Raw genomic sequence first — 18,437 nt, 5'->3', positions numbered from 1 at the left:
GACAGGCAATATTTCGAAGCATGCTAAGTGTCTGGTGGTGCTTTGCTTCTGCTTAGCCATTATTCAGCACAGGTGTGTACATAAAAGCATTTCATGCAACAGGCAGAGCAGCACCAAGCTGCACTGCACCTGGCATTTGCAATTCAGAGAACACACATAAGCGACCCAGGACCAGCAACCAATTAAGTCACATCAGAAAAAAAAAGTACTCGGTGTCTATTTATTAAAGGAAAGGGGGGTAAATCTAAGAAAAAGCAAGAAGACAAAATAAATAGAATTGCAGCCATCCTTTACAGCTACTGGTGCACTATATTAAAGTGACACTCACTATACAAAGAAATGTGTTTGATACAGTCCAGTGGGTTGCACATGAATTGCATAACCTTGAAAATCATTGCACAAAGCATCGCAGCAGGAACACAGTTCAGAATTTTTTTCTCTGGGAGATGCTTCAAATCTGATCGCTTTTATTGCGTGGGAGGTCAAAGCACCTGGCACGGAGTAAGCAAAAAGGGCTGGGAGCAGGGATCTGCTGCATCAGCGCCCAGGCACGTCCCAGCCCTGACATCAGCTCTCACAGCAGCTCTGACCTGGACAAGTGATGCCCCACGGGAAAATCCCACTGCCTAGCAAAGCTTTGGAATTAATATTCTGATCAATGCCCAGGCACCTGTTGGCAGGGCTTCAGGGAGCTGTTCCTTGCAGCCCAGACTGGAGCCACGGGCTCAGCCAGCCAGCAGGAATTCCATGGCAGTGCTCTGTCTGAATCCACAAGGAGCCTCTCAGCCAGCAGCTCAGCAGGCACAGCCGCCTCGGTGGGACCCTGCCAGCGACGCTTCCCAGCCATCACCTGCCCCCGGCTCGTTCCCTCCCATTATACAGGGAGGCAGGTGGTTGGATGGAAGTCTCCACAACTCTGCAGCGGCATTTCCCCCAGTTACTGTGAGAGAACCTGCCTCTGCTGTGATCCACGCAGTTTCCAGGGATCTGTGTACACGTTTCCAATAGTCTGCTCAGCTAAAGCACAGGAAATACAGGCTTTTGCCACACGGGGAAGAAACCACAGCAAAGATGACCAGGAAACATTCATAATTTTTAATTCACACCAGTAATAAAATTGCATTACATTTTTCATAAAATAAATGTTCCAGTTTATATACAGAAAACAGACTGTACAGAGCCCTCCCCCAGACCCCAAAAACTCACAAACATACAGGCAATGCAGTGCTCAGCTAAGCAGGCACAACTGTACATCTAAAATTGTAACTGCTTTGTGTTGGGGGGGAAAAGTACTACAATGTATATAGTCCTCTCTGGACCAAGAATTAAAAAAATATTGCAGGCAAGCTGACAGACGCCCTCGCTGCTCGTGCGGCCAAGCGCCCATCCCACAGTGCTCCAGCGAAGCAGGGGCTGTTATTGAACCTGGGACTCGAAGCTCCCGTTCAGCTGCCCTTCCTCATAGTCCATCTGACACAAGATCATGTTGTTCTTCAGGAAAAACTTGTCTCCCACGCAGAATCTGGAGGATGAAAAAGAAAGGATTAGTGGGTGTGAGTATGAGCAGATGTTAGGATGGGGGGGATTTGAGGCAGTTTGGGTCCGAAGGCGACTCCGGTGAGCAGGGTTTGATTTCTAGCTCTGCCAGTGCTTCTCCCCTTGCCATCCCAGGGTTTTGCTCTCCCTTTCCCTGGCACATCCGTGCTTGGCTCCAGGCCACAGGGAGCAGCTTGGGGAGCAGGTCCCACTCTCTGCAGGGTCCCGTGCCAGCTGCAGGAGGAGGCTGGGAGCAGTTAAGGGATTTGTCCCTGCAGACAAAAGATGTTGGCTCTCCAACCAGGAAATCAAGCGGGCAATATTACACTGAGCCTATTTCAAGTTTTTGCTGGTATCCACATTTCCACAGTTCCCTCGGGTGAAGCAGTATTTACACTAATTTCCAGGCAAGGACTGGCTATTAAGTCCTCCCTCACCCCCTTGTGTACAGTGCTGAACAATAAATAGAAATTTCTCGGTGGCTGGACTCCTAACCTTTATCTTCATTGAGCGAAGGGCACTGCTCTCTATATACCATGTAAATTGTTCTGTTTGTCTTGAAGTTGACAGAGAAGCTTGTGATATTTAACAATTTTATTTGACCATTAAGGTCAAAAAAGTTCCACATATAAGATCGGAGAGGTGTGAATTGACAGCCAATAGCTTTTTCCACCCTGCCTGCTTGCTCAGGAATCAGAAGCTAATCTTTACTTCTTAAGATAACAAATAATGTTCTCTGCACCCAGTTCAGGGGCTGTTTTCTGTCCATCACGCTGGCAGGACAATGACAGACTGCCCCAAGAGCTGAGTCTGAAATCAGCCAAAGGTCCCTGAAGCAAAGGGACAACCTGGGTCAGGCACTGTGCTTCAAGGCAGCTCTGCACTGAAAAGAAGGGGTAGGTACCAGCCTCTGGCGAGGCTAAGTATCTGCAGGGCTTTGAAGGAAGATCATTGGAGGTGACCCCATCCTCAGGAGACTTAGCAGACCTCAAAATGCCCATTTCCCCTGCTCCCAGGCAGAGTTTTGGGACTGCCTACCCCTTGCCTAAAGTGCTTTCATCATCTGTAACTCAGGCAGCTTCAGGCAGAGCATCTCCATAAAAAAAGAGTTTTCTGCTAAAAGAATAGGACTGATAATTTTAGAGCTCCTTTATAGGCCCAACACAGGCACAAGATTTCTACATTTTGACACCTGCAAATAGGCTGATGCATTTGCCAAGTTGGTGCAGAGAGAACTGGGCATAGGTTCACACTTTATAGGATTTCATTGAAGACCTTCCATCTTCTTCCCTCTGTGGCACGTGCTCTAGTAGTTCTGAAATTCAACCTTTTCTATATATTAAAAAGATAAAGATTATTCCTAATTTCCATTAACAGCTTTTATGGTAAAAACTGTACTGTACACACTCTCCTTAACACCACCTTCCCCAGGAGCAGGTTTACTCACAATAAAGAACAGACACAGCTGCTTGCTTTTCACTACTTATCCCCACATTAAGTGCCATAGAAACCTCCAGGAAGAGAAATGCAAAAATTACTCTTGCCCACCAGCATCATGAACAGCTGTCTCTTGCTAAACCTGGTTTTGGGTGTAGAGGAGCCAAAGGAGGAGCTGGAGAGTTTGGAAGGTGTGGGGTGTGTAGAAGCGCACAGGAACTGAAATGCTCTACAGGGGGACCCAAATGTGATGTGAAGTTTTGGGAGAAGGGTTTGATTCACTGGAAAGGCAACTGTTTCTACTTGCCAGTCCTGCAAACCCACCAGTAAACTGGGGTCTCTTCAGCTGATGCATCACAAGGGGAGACAGAGGGGTTAAGAGGGTGACCTCAGGCCCAGATTCACACTGCCAGCCCAAAATGATCGGAGCAGGGACGTTGCAGAGCCCATTTGGGTGATCAAATTCCAGCCAGCAGCAGTCACAAATAGGTGCTGAACCTACTTTGCCATTTCTTTAGTGATTTTCTTCTGAGCAAACCCACACTTGAGATAATGCAAGAGAAACAGCTGGATTTCCTGCAACCCTTGTAACACTGACCTATCAGCCAGTTACAGCAGTGACCAGCTTTTATTCACCACTACAATGACCATGACGACTTTAGAACAGTTTAAAGCATGGTAGGCTGAGTGGTAATGCAGGACTTGATGCAAAACTGGTGTTTTAGGGAATGAAAGTAATGAAAACACTGCACACTTGGTAAAAATATTAGAGATTTTGCTGTGATGGATTTAGCACTCTGTATTACAGAGTCAAGCTATAGCAAGCAAGCTGGAAGAGAACTAAGGGAAAGTCTTCATCATCAAATCTTTTCAGAGCTGAAGAACAAGATGGGGTTTCAGGTGAAGTTTCCAATTCAGAACCAGAACTGGTATCCACATCCACCTCTGCAGTTTTGGCTTTAGGGTTACTTAATCTCACTGGTCTCAGTTCAGCACCCAGTGCTGTCTGTTACTGGATCACTTCCATTCTGCCCTTTCCAGCCCAAGTCTCTACAGAATAAGTCATAAGAATTAGTAGCCCTCTGACCCCAGCCAAAATTAAGAAGCTACACATAGCCCACCTTTCAGAACAACTCAGCCCCTCACAAACTGAGCAAATCCCTTGTGCATCACAGCACAACTCTGCCAGAACAGGGGGGATTACCTGCACTCTCCTGCTGGGCAGTGACAGCCCTGGAGGTTGTCTGAAGGACAGAGTGGCACCACACTGGCAATTGAAGAGGAAAGGGAGGGAGAGATGTGCTTTGGAGCCTTTGAAATGCAGGGTGAAATTTAAAAGAAATTACTGAAAATGAAAACTAGGCAGCAGTAGGATTTTCTGTGAGAGAAGGGTGAAGCAGGGCTTTGATGAGAGATACTCAGCTTGCAGACTCCAAGGCCAACTCCAAGGAGGCCACTCCTGACTCCACATCCCAGGGCTGCCTGAAGGGACGTTTATAATGCTCCAGGCCCAGGTTTAGTGTGGAGTTTGGGACCAACTCTCTCCCACCTGGGAATCATCAGGAGGCTGAAAAGAGCTGATCCTAAGGGCTGAGCCTGGCAGCACCCACAGCACTCCCGAGGCTGGAGACAAATCCCAGAGCTGGCGATTGTCACGGTGTGGAAGGAGCATCTTAGGGGACGAGGTGGGATCAGCTCTGTGTTCAAGAACCACAAAACAAGACTGGGCAGCTGGAAGAGAGCCCAAGGCCAGGAGCCACTAGATGTCACTGCCTCCCCGGCACTGCCACCGCGCCCGTGCGGCGACAGCATTAGTGGGAGTTCTGTACCTCGAACACCTCCTCCGTGCTCAGGCACCAAATTCACCTCTAGGGCTGAGCCCTAGAGACCAGAACGGGAGAGCATCTCCCAAGTTCAGGGGTTTGGGAATGGGACAGCATCTCCCAAGTTCAGGTGTTTGCACTCATGTACGGCTGCTCCACGAGCGATCCCCACTGTGACTCTTCTCTAGAGTAAGCAAAGGGATGTTGAAGCCAGGATTTTAGCTTGACTTTTACAGAATTTGGTTATACATCTTCCCACAAATTTTGTCATCTCTCTCACACTTTCCCATGGGATGAGGCATTGGTATCCCAGTTTCATCTTTGGGAAACAACCACAGATCCAGAACAGGAACACCAGCACAGCCCTTGGACCCTGGGCAGTCACTACAGCCTGACTAAACAAGAAATAAGAACTGCAAGCAGTTCCAGGTCTATCTCAGACAAGGATGGACAAATGGATGCATCAGAAGGTGACACAGTATCACATCTGGTTCTGTGGGCTTCCATTCTGCCTATGATGATCAACAAACATGGTGCTGGGAAGATTTTTTCACATGCCTCCCAAATGCTACTGGCTCCAGGTAGTTCAAATGAAAACACTGTTTTCAGGCATGGCCCTTTATTATAGTCCCTGATGTCCATCCTCCACCCAGCAGAAACAGCAAGCCCACTCAAAATTATACCACCAAGATCCCCTATTAATTACACACCACCTAAAGGGATTTGCTCCTAGTGTTGGAAAGGGCTTGGCCGGAGTATTTTCCTCCTTTCTGTCCCTTCTCTCTATCCTTCTTCTTTTCCACTCCCAGTTTTGAACGTGTCAGAAATGTGATTTAAGAGAGATAATGTCAGTTTGCCAGAGGAGGTCCATTCTCCATCATCTGCCTTCTGCAAAGAGGGGAGCTCCCGAAAGGACGCTGGCGCAGTTTGTTTTATTCAGCAGCAGCTGTACAGTCTGTGTCCTCCCCCTTGCCCCTCCAACTCCCACCAGCTCCAAGGGGATTTGCAGAAAAAGGGCTACAGGTACTTACACGCATCCCCCAGGTCAGCCTGGCAACCCAGCCCTGCCAGCAGGCTGTGAGCCCCAGACGGGCTGCGTGCATCAAACATTTCATTTCCCGTTTTCTGGGCAAAGGTATAAATTAGTTTGTGTGTACAATAACTGTGTCCTCACCGCTGGTTGCAGAGCTGACAGGCAAAGCAGTCCAAATGGTAAACATTATCTCTGGCCCTCATCACCATCTCAAAGGCAGGGATCAGTTTACTGCAGGCAGCACAATTCCCGGTGGTACCAAAGAGCCTGCCAAAGAAGCACAATCATTAGAAGCCATTTTAATTAAATGGTGGAAGGACTAATTAAGTGTAATTAGCAGTATCAAATACTGTATTGCACCAATAAATAGAAGCTGCAGTCTCCATTTCACTGACCAACCAGCGCGCGGGAACTTGGGATAAAACTGCCTGGTGAGCAGGCTCCGATCGTCGAGATGAAACTTCATTTGGTTTGTGAGCCTAGGGCTAATTTGCTGTCTAATGGAGAAAAGCATTAAACACTTAGAGCACTATTTTGGGGCTCACAAAATTTCAGTCAAAAGCTATCTGCCTCTCTGCAGCAGTGGGGTAGGTGGTGGGAGCTGCCCATCCTGCTCCCCACACGGGCTTGCTGCGCTTGGCCGCAGCCTGACGGAGGGACAGGATGGCAGCAGGACACACAAGTCCCATGAACTTTGCCACTCCTGGCAGGCAGCGCTGTGACAGAGCTCAGGAAGAACCTCACTTACCTGCTGATAAAAAGAAAAAGCACGACATATCTCGCAATGAGCACACAGCTCAGAGAGCGAGCCCTCCTCCCGGGCTGTGCCCCCCTCCTCCTGCCTCCCCAGCCCTCCCGGGAGCCAGCTAAGCCCTTCCACGGCGGCCTGGACAGCATGCTCAGCCGTTCCACTCCAGCTCCCCGGCCCTCCAGGACAGCCCTTCAGCACTGGAAGCTTTGCCATTCTCATCTTGGCTTTCACTATCTGTCTCCCCAGATTGCTGCTGCTGTTGCAGCTCCTGCCGGGGGACTCGAGCAAGACTGCGGCATCCTTCCCGCGGCCCCCTTGCCCCAGGTGTCCCTGCAGACCCTGTGTGCGCCAGGCTCCAACCGGCCGGGGGCACGGAGCCACGGGCTGACAGAACCAAGGTTCACCCCAGCCTCTGGTCACATGTCACTTGGCCTGGAAGATGATAAAAACGGTATTTTGGGGGTGATGAGCCTCAAGATGTACGATCCCTGCTGGCCATTAGCTCTGCGCACGCAACGCGCCGCTGCCCGCGGACAGATCTGGGCTCACGGTTTGTTTCAAGCCATCGGTTCTGGCTGATTCCACAACACGCAGATGAGAAGCATCAGGAAAATCTATAACCAATTTCTAAACCTGCAATTTGCCAGGCTAATCAATACTAATTATTACTGGCCAGTAATTGTGAATTGAAACACCCAGCAGTGTTATAGAAACCTCCACACAACTCTCCCACCCTCCTACAGTGCTGTGCTCCCGAAGTCAGCTCGCCCTCCAGCTGTAAGAAAGCCCACCCTTATTTTTCTTTAGAAGTGGTATCAGTGGTCTTTCATTAGGCCTGGTGGGAAAATCCCAGGCCTTCCTATGAAGAAACAGCACTGTGTTTTCCCTGAGAGCTAAACCACACAAACCAAAACAGAAACACGCGTGCAGGATAGAAAATCCGCAGAGGGAGTACCAAAATTTCTTCCCCTGTGATTCCATCATCAGGAGGCTGAAAGGCAGAGTGAGACACCAGCTGTAGGTATGTTTTTGTACCACATGTATGCATGTTTTTGCACCAGCAAAAGGCAGTCCCTTCCTCCCTGCAAGCTGACCCCTCTTGCTCCTGCCTCCATGGGCAGGAAAGGCAGGGGAGGCAGCTGGGCATGGGCCTCTGCTGCCTAACGCCAGCAGACGGGACTGCAAAAATGCAGCACTGAAAAGCATCCAGGTCTCCACCCTGGAAAGCCCTGGCTCTCATTCAGCACCCACTCACAAATCAAGCCATTAGTCCAGACATCCCTCCCTTCCCCAGCCTAGCTGCCCCTTTCCACTTGGGCACAGCAAAGCCTGACAGCTTTTGCCAGGATTTTCCCATTTCCCATAAAAGCAGGCATCCGTTTTTAGAGTACCCAAGTCACAGCAAACTAAAAAAAAATGAGTCAAATGCATTAGGCAGGGAAACTGGGAGGTTAATCCTAGATTTGCTCTGTGCCCAGCACTGCTACATGCACAAGTATAAAATATCCATTATTCATTAGCATCACAGTTGTGTGGAGCTCAATCTAGATTAAACAAAATAAAGGGGCCCCAGACAGCACCATTTGCATTGTTAAGCAGGTGCTTTTCTTCAGCCTTCAAATAGCAGACTTTTCTAAATGGAAATGATGGGGAAATTTGGACAGATGTTCACTTAACTATTTAAACAGTTAGCTTAAGAAACATGAAAAATGTATTTGGCATCGTATTCACCTGTCTCCTTTCAGGGGTTTTGGGGGTAAACCAATTGTTAAACAGCTTTGACTGTTTGCATAAGAACTGAAGCTTATGTTCTGTCCAGCTGAAATCGTGTTGCCTTCTAATGTCTACATAACGTGGCTTCCAGCGAGTCAGCGTGCTAATCTTTATCTCTTCTATCAAGTTTCACAGTCCTCCATACCCTCCCTTTCCCAACAGATGAACATTTCACACTTATTCTAGCACCTCCTAATTTTAATCTGCTTTTTGGGGAGTGATTTAGAGCCCCATGTATTCACCATGCTTCTAAAAATACGCCGTAACTTGTAGCTCGGCGAACATGGCTTTTTCAAAATTTGTTGGAAGAAAACGCAAAATGAACAGAGTCTTTTGCCTTTTTTTGTTTGCTTGTAGGAAACCTGCCACATCTGATATCCCCTGATCCAGAAGCTACTTGAGCTGAAGCTTCCTGAAGTGGGGAGCTTAACGCTATTGGAAGGAGGGAGAGAAGATAAGGAGCAGGAGGAAAAACCTTCCACCCCAAGCCCCATCTGTGGTTAAATTTAAAATAACCCCGCATGAACAAGCTGATCTGCATTCTGTCCCCCAAACACCTTCGTAACAGATGCAACACTCTCTCACACATTCACACACACGAAGCTGAAGTGCACTAGAAAAATCTATCAGATGTTTAGCCTCTACTTACCAGCTTGGAGCCATTGGCATAAAAGAAGCTGGAAATACAGAAAGTTTTCAGTTTGGGATTGTTTTGCGTCTTCTAAAAATCCCTATTTATTCACTTCCCTTTGAAGTTAAAAGGCAACAATTTTTAAGTACAGATTTATTCCCCTTTATGTAACAGAAGACCCAGCCAGCTTGTAAATAAGCATAGACTATGCAGATTTAAAATTTAGCACAATTAAACTTTTACCCTGTGGTAGTAATTATGTTTAATGGCTCTTAGCCTGAACTTAACCACGTCTATTGTTGTCAGCCAGTCTAAAAGCAGGAGTTTGTCCAAGGACAATTTTCTGTAGTTTATGGGCACACTAAAAACCCTGCTATGCCCTGTTCTCATTGGCCATTGATGTCAGTGTGTATAGTAAAAATTAAAGCTAATTGGCATACAGGAGCAGCCCTGAATGCAAATGAATTAATGGCAAAAGGAGGGAAGTAGTAGGCAACTGTCAAAGGATGGGTTTTATGTAGTCTTGTCTGGGCTGAAGAGCAGTCTTGTGCATGGTGATCCAGACCTCAACAACTCTGAATACACCTCAAATTAATTATATCCATAGTAATGTCACAGCACCCTGCAGGGTTTTTTTTTTTTGGGTGGGAAAAAGAATGGTTAAGGGTTCTTACTGTAAGGAAAACAGGAAGAAACTTCTCATATGAAAACATTAATACCTTTTAACAGATTTTTCGTTTAACCAAGATGTTCAGGGGGGCTAAACTGAGAACCTGTTTGCCTATTTTTGTCTCCACTAGGAACAACAATCTGGTTTAGTCACTGCCTGTAAGGAGAGAGTCCCCATTTCTTCTCGCCCCCTCTAGCCTGGTGTCTGACTAGATAGCAGCTTGCAATCAAAAGAGGAGGAGAAAATCTTCCCTCCGCAGAAAGAGGAAAAATTTTGGAGCTGTTGACTTCAAAGGAAACAAAAAAAGAGGAAGCAGGACAGGCACATAAAAATAATGAATGGTACAGAAAGGAAAGGTTGGCAGTGTCAACTGGATTTTTTTTAAATACAGGAACAAAACAAGTTCAAAATTCAAACAGCTGAATGGAGACTGATAATTGCCCCCCAAAAAAGGTTTTGTCAACACTGAAAGATAAGAGTTATGAACTGAAGGAAGACTAAACAGTAACCAACAGATAAATATCTACATTTGTAGATATTATGTCCAACTGCCTATTTTTCTACATATTTATATATCCAGATTATCTGGATATACAAGTTTTGTAAGAGCTATGGAACTCCATGCTGGTATTGTCCCCAGCCAGAAGGTGAAATCAGTTTTCCCATACACCTTCCCTGTTTGCCTGCTGCTGTTTATTTCTTAGTTTCATCAGGGCCTGCTGTAGAACAAAACTTGCTTTATGTACCTGAAATCCATCCTCAGGAAAAGAAAAGGTTTTGCCCCTGCCTTTTGAAACAAACCAACAACTGATTTTTAAGTGGGGATGGCTCTTAAATACTGCGATCAGTATTTTTCCCATCTGTGGGTATTAGAAATAGGCTGAGCTACAAGTGTGACTTGACTGCAGTATTGAATAAACCAATAAATGCAGGGAAAGCCTGAACATCACTTAAAAAGATAAAAAAGAATAAGCTTAAAAGCAACTTCAGACAGCTTTGCTGCAATCAGCCCTTGTGTGAATTAGAGAAAGCCTCAGTGATAGGAGCTTCAGCATGGTAAATACATATTTATTTGTGTTTAATTGTGTTGGTGCTGCTACACCCTCCTATCCAGGACACCGATGTCAGTGCTGCACTGGGAAGTCATGTCAGCTGAAGGAAAGGAAATGCATTTTGATACTAATGAAGTTGGTCAAGCTGTCCTCTCATGAAGCCTTCAAGATCAGTCCCAAAGAATTTACATCTTGCATGCCAAAGGGTTTGGCATTCAAGGACAGCATAGCGGGGGAGTTGAACCAGTACAAAACAGCCCTTGGCCAAGTGACTGCACTGGTTCAGAGATTACTGGGCCTGAACTTCAAGGTTGCTCAAGGGAGTCTGTTTTCACTTGAAGGACACATCTGAATGTTCATTTATTTTCACTCCTTTGGCCTCTTCCTCCATATTTTCAGTGGGTATTCACAGAGGGGTTGGGATCATGAGCAGGTAGGAAAAGTCCAAGTCTTCCTCCCCTGCCCCAGCCTTTCCCATGGTATAACTGGAACTGCTGATCTCAAACCCGTCCTTGCTCTGGCACAAGTGTATCAACACCCTCTTAGGAGAGTATAAATACAGCAGTCAGAAAACTGTAAAGCTGAAAGTGCTAGAGGCATGCTAGTGTACCACAGCCAGGCAGAATTACTCCCCATTAGCTTTCCTCCTCAGTGAGAAGTTTTGGAGATGGGGGGAAAAAAAAAAAGGCAAAAAGCAAACAAACAAACCAAGTAGGGGCACAGGCTGTGAGAAAGTCCTGGACCAGCTACTGCAGGGGGAAAAAGAAATCAGCACTTTAACATCACAAAGCACAGCAATGTTGCCAAGACACATTGTATGTTGAGCCTAATTAATCCTCCTTAATCTGAACAGACACCAAGTGCAGAAGTGAGGGTGTCCTATGCAGCATGCAAGATGCTCCCTACTGCGAGGCAAAAGCAGCACTTCAGCTTAGTGACGTTTTTAGGCTCTGAGCAGACACCATTTTTTCAGCCACACTGCATTTGTACCTCTCCTTCCCACGCCAAGCACGTCCCTTGAAAAATCGGGAGGGCATGCTCTCGGTGCGTACATGCACGCTCTGCTTCTCCAGAGGGAAAACATATCCCAAATTCTCCCTGTCCTGCTCCAAAGGTGCTGCAGCTTCTGCAGGTTAAAGCCACATTCTGAGCATTAGTAATGTCTTGGGGAGATCAACTTAAATTCTGCCTGTTGGGGCACACACATCTCAGTTCCCAAAGGCTTGTTCTCACACAGCCAGACATGGTTCAGTGGTTTGGCTCAGGGTTTGACTTGGGGAAGGCCACCAGAAGGAGGGAATTTGTCCACATCCTTCTCTGCCAGCAGAGCAGGGCACCCATGGTTCTGCTCTTATCTCACAAGAAAATTAAACCCTGCATATTTGCCAGATATAGAACACTTCGCCAAAAGGGCTCCTAAAAGCATTCACTGACAGAATTAGTGCCCAGGGGCATCTGGAGTAGGGCAGAAACCCCAGGACTTGGCACCTGAGTCATCTGAAGTAGGAGCTGCTGAGGGTGGAGTTCAAGCCTCTGTGCTACAGACAGTGCTGAGGGGTGACAGGGGATGGCAACCCTGCCAGGAGGTCCCTGTTCCTCAGGTGGATGCAGAGGACTTCTCTGCTCCCCGGAGGCACCAACGCCAGGTGCAGAGGGATGCCTTGCTGAGTTTGCAGCCCTGATCCAAACATGTGGGAGAGTGGGTGAAAAGAACTGCCATGAAACCCACTGAGAACAGCATCAGGGTTTCCCGGGAAGCCCTTCTCTTTTACTGATTCACCATCATTTTTAAATGCAGGTTTTGCGCTTGCTTTGGAGTCTAATTAAGGCCCCAATCAGTTTACATGATGAAAAACTTTCCCAACAGCAGCATATCAAACACGCAGAAGCAACAGTTCTGCTCCTCTCAAAGCAAGCCCGACTCGCCTTTGCTCGTGTGAGGGCACCATGCTGAGTAAAAAGGAAAAATCACGTTCTTCATCAGCACTTCACAGTGAAATTTAAGTTGTCAGTTCCTCATGGGAAATCCTGATGCAACACCCAGCCCGTCCCTGTGAAGCGGAGCTTGGTGAATGTTTAATTATGCCTCGGAACAAACACACATCGCTGCGTGGGGGCTGCGAGGAGCCATCTGAGCCTGCATGCTAAGCTGCTCTGTCCCAGAAGCAGTTCCTTCAATAGCATTTGCTTATCAAAAATAATTAGAGGTCGGAATGCTGGAACTGCGATTATGAAACAAATGGTAAATCTATTTGCTGAGATGAAATGTATTGAAAGATACATCGAGACACAGCTGGAGACTGAGGTGATACCACAAGGATAACAACTCGAGATCCAATTTCATCTTTCATGATTAAAAAATGAGCAAGAAAGTGTTTTATGAAAAGTGAAGGTTAACAAATGTTCCTTCACAAGCAATGACGACAGTTTATCTTTTGAAACAAATGATCAGGCTACGGTCTGCTCGCAGCTCCTGGAACACGTCAGAAAGATTTCTGCTGAAAACCCACTGAGGATCAGCACCCAGAGCCGGCAGCCCACCGTGCTCCCAGTGCCTGGGACAAAGCCAGCTCCAAAGGAACGCTGCCACAGCAGGGAAGGAGCTGGCACCACTCCTGTCCTGAGCCTCTGCCACAAATCCATCCCTAGCCCCAGTCCCTGCATGGCTCATCGGTACCTGCCCTCAGGAGGGGTGGCACAGGAGGGTCCCAGAGCTGAAAATTGACAACAAAATATTCCAGGAGCCCTCTGACTGAATTCCTCTGACTGTCCTCCAGGTAAAGTGCTCCCTTTATGGTACAACTACAGTGTGAAGCATGAGAAGTTATTTATAGGAATGAATTCTGCTAAAATTTGACTAGTAGGCCAAACACTGTGAGCTGTTTAACAAGGAAGAAAAAATGGGGATAGAGACTCTAAAACTACTAATGTGAATGAATTATATAATGATGGGGATGGTTAATTCTCCAAGAAGAAAAATTCAAATTATCAGGAGGGAACAGACAGTAGAGAAGATTGTGATGGCAACTTTATCTCCTTCTGTTAATAGAACTAATACTTAAAATTGAGAGAGAAAGAAATATTTTGTGTAGAAGCCAACAAAAGATGTTTTAAAGTAAAAAACTGCTTTATATTTCTATAAATATGGGGCTGCATAGCAATCCCCTTATTCCTACGCTGGGAGCCTGAAAGCCTGAAAGACCCCAGGAGTTCAGCAGAGCCCCTCAAAAAACCCCAGTATAAACCAAATTATTTGTAAGAAAACAAGCCTTGATAGCTGTAAACAGCTGCCTAAACAGCTGAAGGCTAATTAACAGTGCTATTACAGAGTTAATATTATTCCTTCCTAGCTGAGTCTTTGTTAAATTTCCCAAGATATGACAACTGGGATATGACCATGTTCTTCCCAACAAAAAACAGTCAAAGCTCTAACACCCTAAATTCAGATAAACGGAAAATATTTACTGTAAAGGCTACACAAGTCTCTACAGTTTAACATTTACAATCAACAATTTAACTTTACAGTTTAACCATGCAGAAATAGCAACAGACTTCCCCCCTGTCAGGCCAGGAACTATTCCACCCTCAAAAAGGGAGACAGAGTTGTTACAGGACACCTTTCAGGCACAGAATTTTGTTCCAGAGACCACATTTAACTGGTGCTGGGACAGAATCTGCATGGCCATGATCAAACACAAGTTCCAACTGTTGCCTTCCATGGTTCATGCCATGAATTGCCCTCTCTTCACAAAGCTGGGACACTTCCTGCAGTCTGCAATGGCTTCTTTTCCATCTCCAGCACAGGCTTCTGGTATGCCCCAGAAAACTCACATCATCTAGGGGCCAGTGGGAAAATCACAGATTAAGCTCTTCCACCTCAAAGCAGCATTCATGGCAAAAACCAAAGAAAGAAAGAAAGAAAGAAAGAAAGTGCTCTACAACTCCAGTGATAAAAAAGGTCCTTCTAAACCTAACAGCATCAATACCGCTGTCCTTTGGCACTTTAACATGTCTGATTTGATGCCACACATTATTTTTGTTATGAAACTAGAATAAACCAAAATCAATACGGTGCTTATTAAATGGACAAAACATGGGGTAGCTCACAGGTCTCAAAAAGCAAATGTAAATTGGAAACAGTGTCCAGCTCAGTATTTCTAGCAGGGTTCTGCAACATATAGAATAAAGCTGAATATCTATCTTCAGGGTCAAATTAAAAAAAAAAAAACAAAACAAAAATCACAAACACAACACTTTTTCAAGACCAGAAATGACAAAGTCAAGTGACAAATAATGAAGTGGAGGATGACAGATAGAGAAACCTGTATCAGTTGGCAAGCTGGGTGCAAACAAGATAAAGAAAAGATAATGTATAAACAAGATAAAGTATAAACAAATACTTCAGAAAATAATGCAGCTGCTCTTCCTGGAAAGAAAACTATTCCTGGAAGAAGGTCTCCTGAGAGATTTTGGGGGTCCTTGTGATAGTATCTAACGTGACCCAATTGTGATACTGTGATGAAAGGCTTCCTCAAAAAGGAAGATCAAGAACTGAAATATTCTTCACTGACACATCAGAATTATGTCCACAACACAGAAAGAGTATAGTTAAGCTGAAGAAGAACCAAAATGCTAGTTTGGGGGTGGAAATCTCTGTGTTGAATTCAAACTTTCTGGAGCTCATTTTTTTTAGCTTAGCACAGACAGGGTTAAGGATGCTTTCAGAGCAAGTGACTTGTGACATTAGTAAATACTCAGATTTAAGGAAGGTACAAAAATTATTTCATTATATTGAAGACAGTTAACTCTTTCCTCTTCGCACCCTTTCCACTTTTCCAAAGGCTGCTTATCTTGTCTTTTCCACCTCAGACCTGTTCACCCTTACCCAAGCTCTTTCTTCTTCATTTAGATTTTGGGGACACACCCCACCTAACAGATGTGGAGCTGCAAGTGCTGCCTGTGTGGCAGAATTTCACCTGGGATATTTCACATGTGGCCTGAAGAGTTTCAGCTCTAAAACCCTCCTGTGGGCAGGATGCTCTCATGCACTGCTGGGCTGAAGGGCAAGGTGACAGCTCCCACATGGCAGCTGACAGACTCAGTCCTTCTGTTTGGCTCAGTGCTTAATCTCTTGCCTTTAGGAGGAGAAACTTGTTTGTTCAAGTTTACTAAGAAAATATTTACTGAAGATTTTCAGAAAAACGTTTCCCATTGAAACACATGAAGCATCTGAGCACTGACACTAATCTAGGCAGCCCCTGAACACTGCAAGGTTAGAAGGCATTTTACCTCCCTATCTTACAACAGTGTGTTCGGTTTGTTTTGCTTCAGATGTTTTGCTGGTTGAGCTTGCCTGGGAAATGCTATCAGTGCTTGAGGAAAAATAAAAGAAAACATACACATTAGCTGGAGATCAAGTACATTCTTCCAAAGCAAAAAACAAAGCAAAACTCAGAGTGTTTTGCAGTGTGACCCTCATAATAATGTTTGCATTAGGCCTGCTGTCTTATTAATATTCATTTATGTTTGCATAAAGTATTTTGCACAAAACCCCCCATACACACCAGGCAAAAAAATCCCATGTGTTGTTATGTATTGCAGACACACACTGACAGAATGGTTCTAACTCAAAGCTAGTGATGGTCTCTGCTGATTTCCTCAGACAGAAACATTTTTTGAAGTTGATCTGTAATTTTAGAGTTTTGGTCTGTTTAGTTAGGGAGGAGACAAGAGCCCCTTGGGAGAAACCTTACTCAAGACTAGAAATCTGTCTAAAAGCTATGACTGAAAAAGAAAAGGTAAAGGGCTGGTCAGGTCTCAGTCAATATGCAGGAATATAGCATCAGGGATATGCAAGGAGAATTAAGAGGTTTTCCTAATTTACTAAGCAGGCAGAGTTTGTTCTTGTTGGTCCATAATAATAATAAAAAGTCATTACCTCTTCCTCATATCTTCACCTAAAACCAGAATTTCACCTCCCAGACTACAAAATACGCTAAGTGTAAGTAAAAAGCCGTGCTTAGACAGTGGAAGAAGCTCCAGTGTCCTCTGGGCAGGGCTGGCCAGCCACAAGCACACGTTTTCACATTTTTAGGAAGCCAGACAGCCGGCAGCACGCTGCGAGGCTTCAGGAAGAGCCCGCAGTACGTCCCTCTGTTTACCTCAGGTAATCTCTGCGGCAGAGAATGAGATTTGCTTTTGTGTAAAGAGTTGATCCAACCTCTCCAAGACGACAGTCACAGCAGGCACACTTTAGACAGTCTTCATGCCAATACTTATCCAGAGCCTTCAGCAGGTACCGGTCCTTGATCTTTCGGTTGCAGCCGGCGCAGCCCTTCTGCTTCCCTTTGGGTTGTACGGATAGCATCGGCACACCTGCAAGGCAAGCACAGCGCTTCCTTTAGAGGCCATCCCAACAGCCTGGGGAGGGGGCACTGGGGGCAGAGCTGGCAGCAAACACTGCTGCTGCTGCCATTGCAAGGAGCTCACGTTGCATGGAGCTGACAGTCAAAGGAATCCTAACTTCATTTGCTGTCGCGGGCTAAGAGGGAGCGCGACGCTTGCAGGGACGCAGCCCTTTTTTCCTAAGGGTAGGACTGACACAACGCACCAGACTCTTCCTAACCAACATCTTGCAGCAGAATAAACTGGCTGAAATTTCAACATTTATTTTTTCCCCTAATTACCTCACAACAACCCTCCTGTTGGTAATTACCTGCCACAGGCAATTAAAAAGAAGCAGAAGGGCCATCACTGTACGTAACCCCCTGGTCCAGCATCTTGGCTGAATCGAGTTTGAGAGGGAAGGGAGAGGAGTAGGTATAAAAAGATGTGGTATGCCACTGTTTTTTCTCTCCTGTGAATCCTGTGGGTGACAAGAGGTCTGACTGAAAGCCAGAGCAGGCAAGGGGCTGCTCCAAAATAAATTTGATTCAAAAGCCCTTGAGAATAAATTTGATTTAAAAGCCCTTGAGGGCTGCTGAGAATAACCCTGCCAATGCCCCTCTGCCACTAGTGAAGCCACATCCCATAAGCAAAGCAGAGCTTTCCTCCTCCTCTTGTATCACTGGAGAAGGTAGCAAAAAAGCCAGGAGTTTCTTCCTTCCTGGAAAACCCTGCTGGGAGTGCAAAGCAGGCATGAGATAGCTGGGTAGATGCTCTTCTCCAAGCAGCCAGTGCCTGCCATGGTGAGCACTGTGATACCTGCCACCTTTCTCAGTTTAAGAGCCAGGCAGGAAAGGACTTCATGGAATCAATAGGCAAGGTGGAAAAATAAACAAGGATTGTACTGTGGGCAAGGGATAGGACAGGAAATGATCAAAGAATAAATTAACTCAGATGCCAGAATTCCATTTGCTCTAGAGCCTTGACTCAATTTGTTATGATTTTTATTTTTACTGGTGTCAGTCACTACAAATGACAATGCTGGGCCTGTCAACAAGCACACTGTGGGCTTAACCAATGTAGAGATGATGAGAAGGGACACTGGCACAGCAGCAGGTGTCACTGGTTGTATACTCTTACACAAAGTTGCTCCACCCTTTCTGTAGGAAGCGCTGGATGTCCCAGAAAGCAGCAGCTTGATAATAGAATTATTAACAGTCCCTTAACCAGAGAGGACCGAGCCAGTGCCACTGCAGTAAGTGACATTTGCTGCTTTCCTTAAAAGCCAGGGTGACCTGAGAGTGGCTAATGGCGAGCACATGTAAACCCACCACTCCCACAGTAATA

General features: G+C 45.9%; 1 protein-coding gene across 4 annotated transcripts in view; it reads right to left on the bottom strand.

The window, feature by feature from the left end:
* Positions 1–1,072: 1,072 nt before the first annotated feature.
* Positions 1,073–18,437, bottom strand: part of LMO1 (LIM domain only 1) — a 59,507-nt gene continuing 42,142 nt past the window's right edge. For all 4 annotated transcript variants that reach the window (XM_088058316.1, XM_088058315.1, XM_088058317.1 and 1 more), the window contains 3 exons: positions 16,868–17,081; positions 5,971–6,096; positions 1,073–1,522 (listed from right to left, as the gene is read on the bottom strand). In XM_088058316.1, coding sequence (XP_087914442.1) covers positions 1,417–1,522; positions 5,971–6,096; positions 16,868–17,081 — 446 coding nt within the window. In that variant the 3' untranslated portion in view covers positions 1,073–1,416. The remainder of the gene's footprint in view (positions 1,523–5,970; positions 6,097–16,867; positions 17,082–18,437) is intronic.

This window comes from Pseudopodoces humilis, chromosome 7 (genome assembly GCF_049639895.1).
Source record: "Pseudopodoces humilis isolate 2021_Gansu_Grassland_sample_001 chromosome 7, ASM4963989v1, whole genome shotgun sequence".
Lineage (NCBI taxonomy): Eukaryota > Metazoa > Chordata > Aves > Passeriformes > Paridae > Pseudopodoces > Pseudopodoces humilis.
Note: the sequence above shows the minus strand (reverse complement) of the source record. Positions and strands in the feature narration are given on the sequence as shown.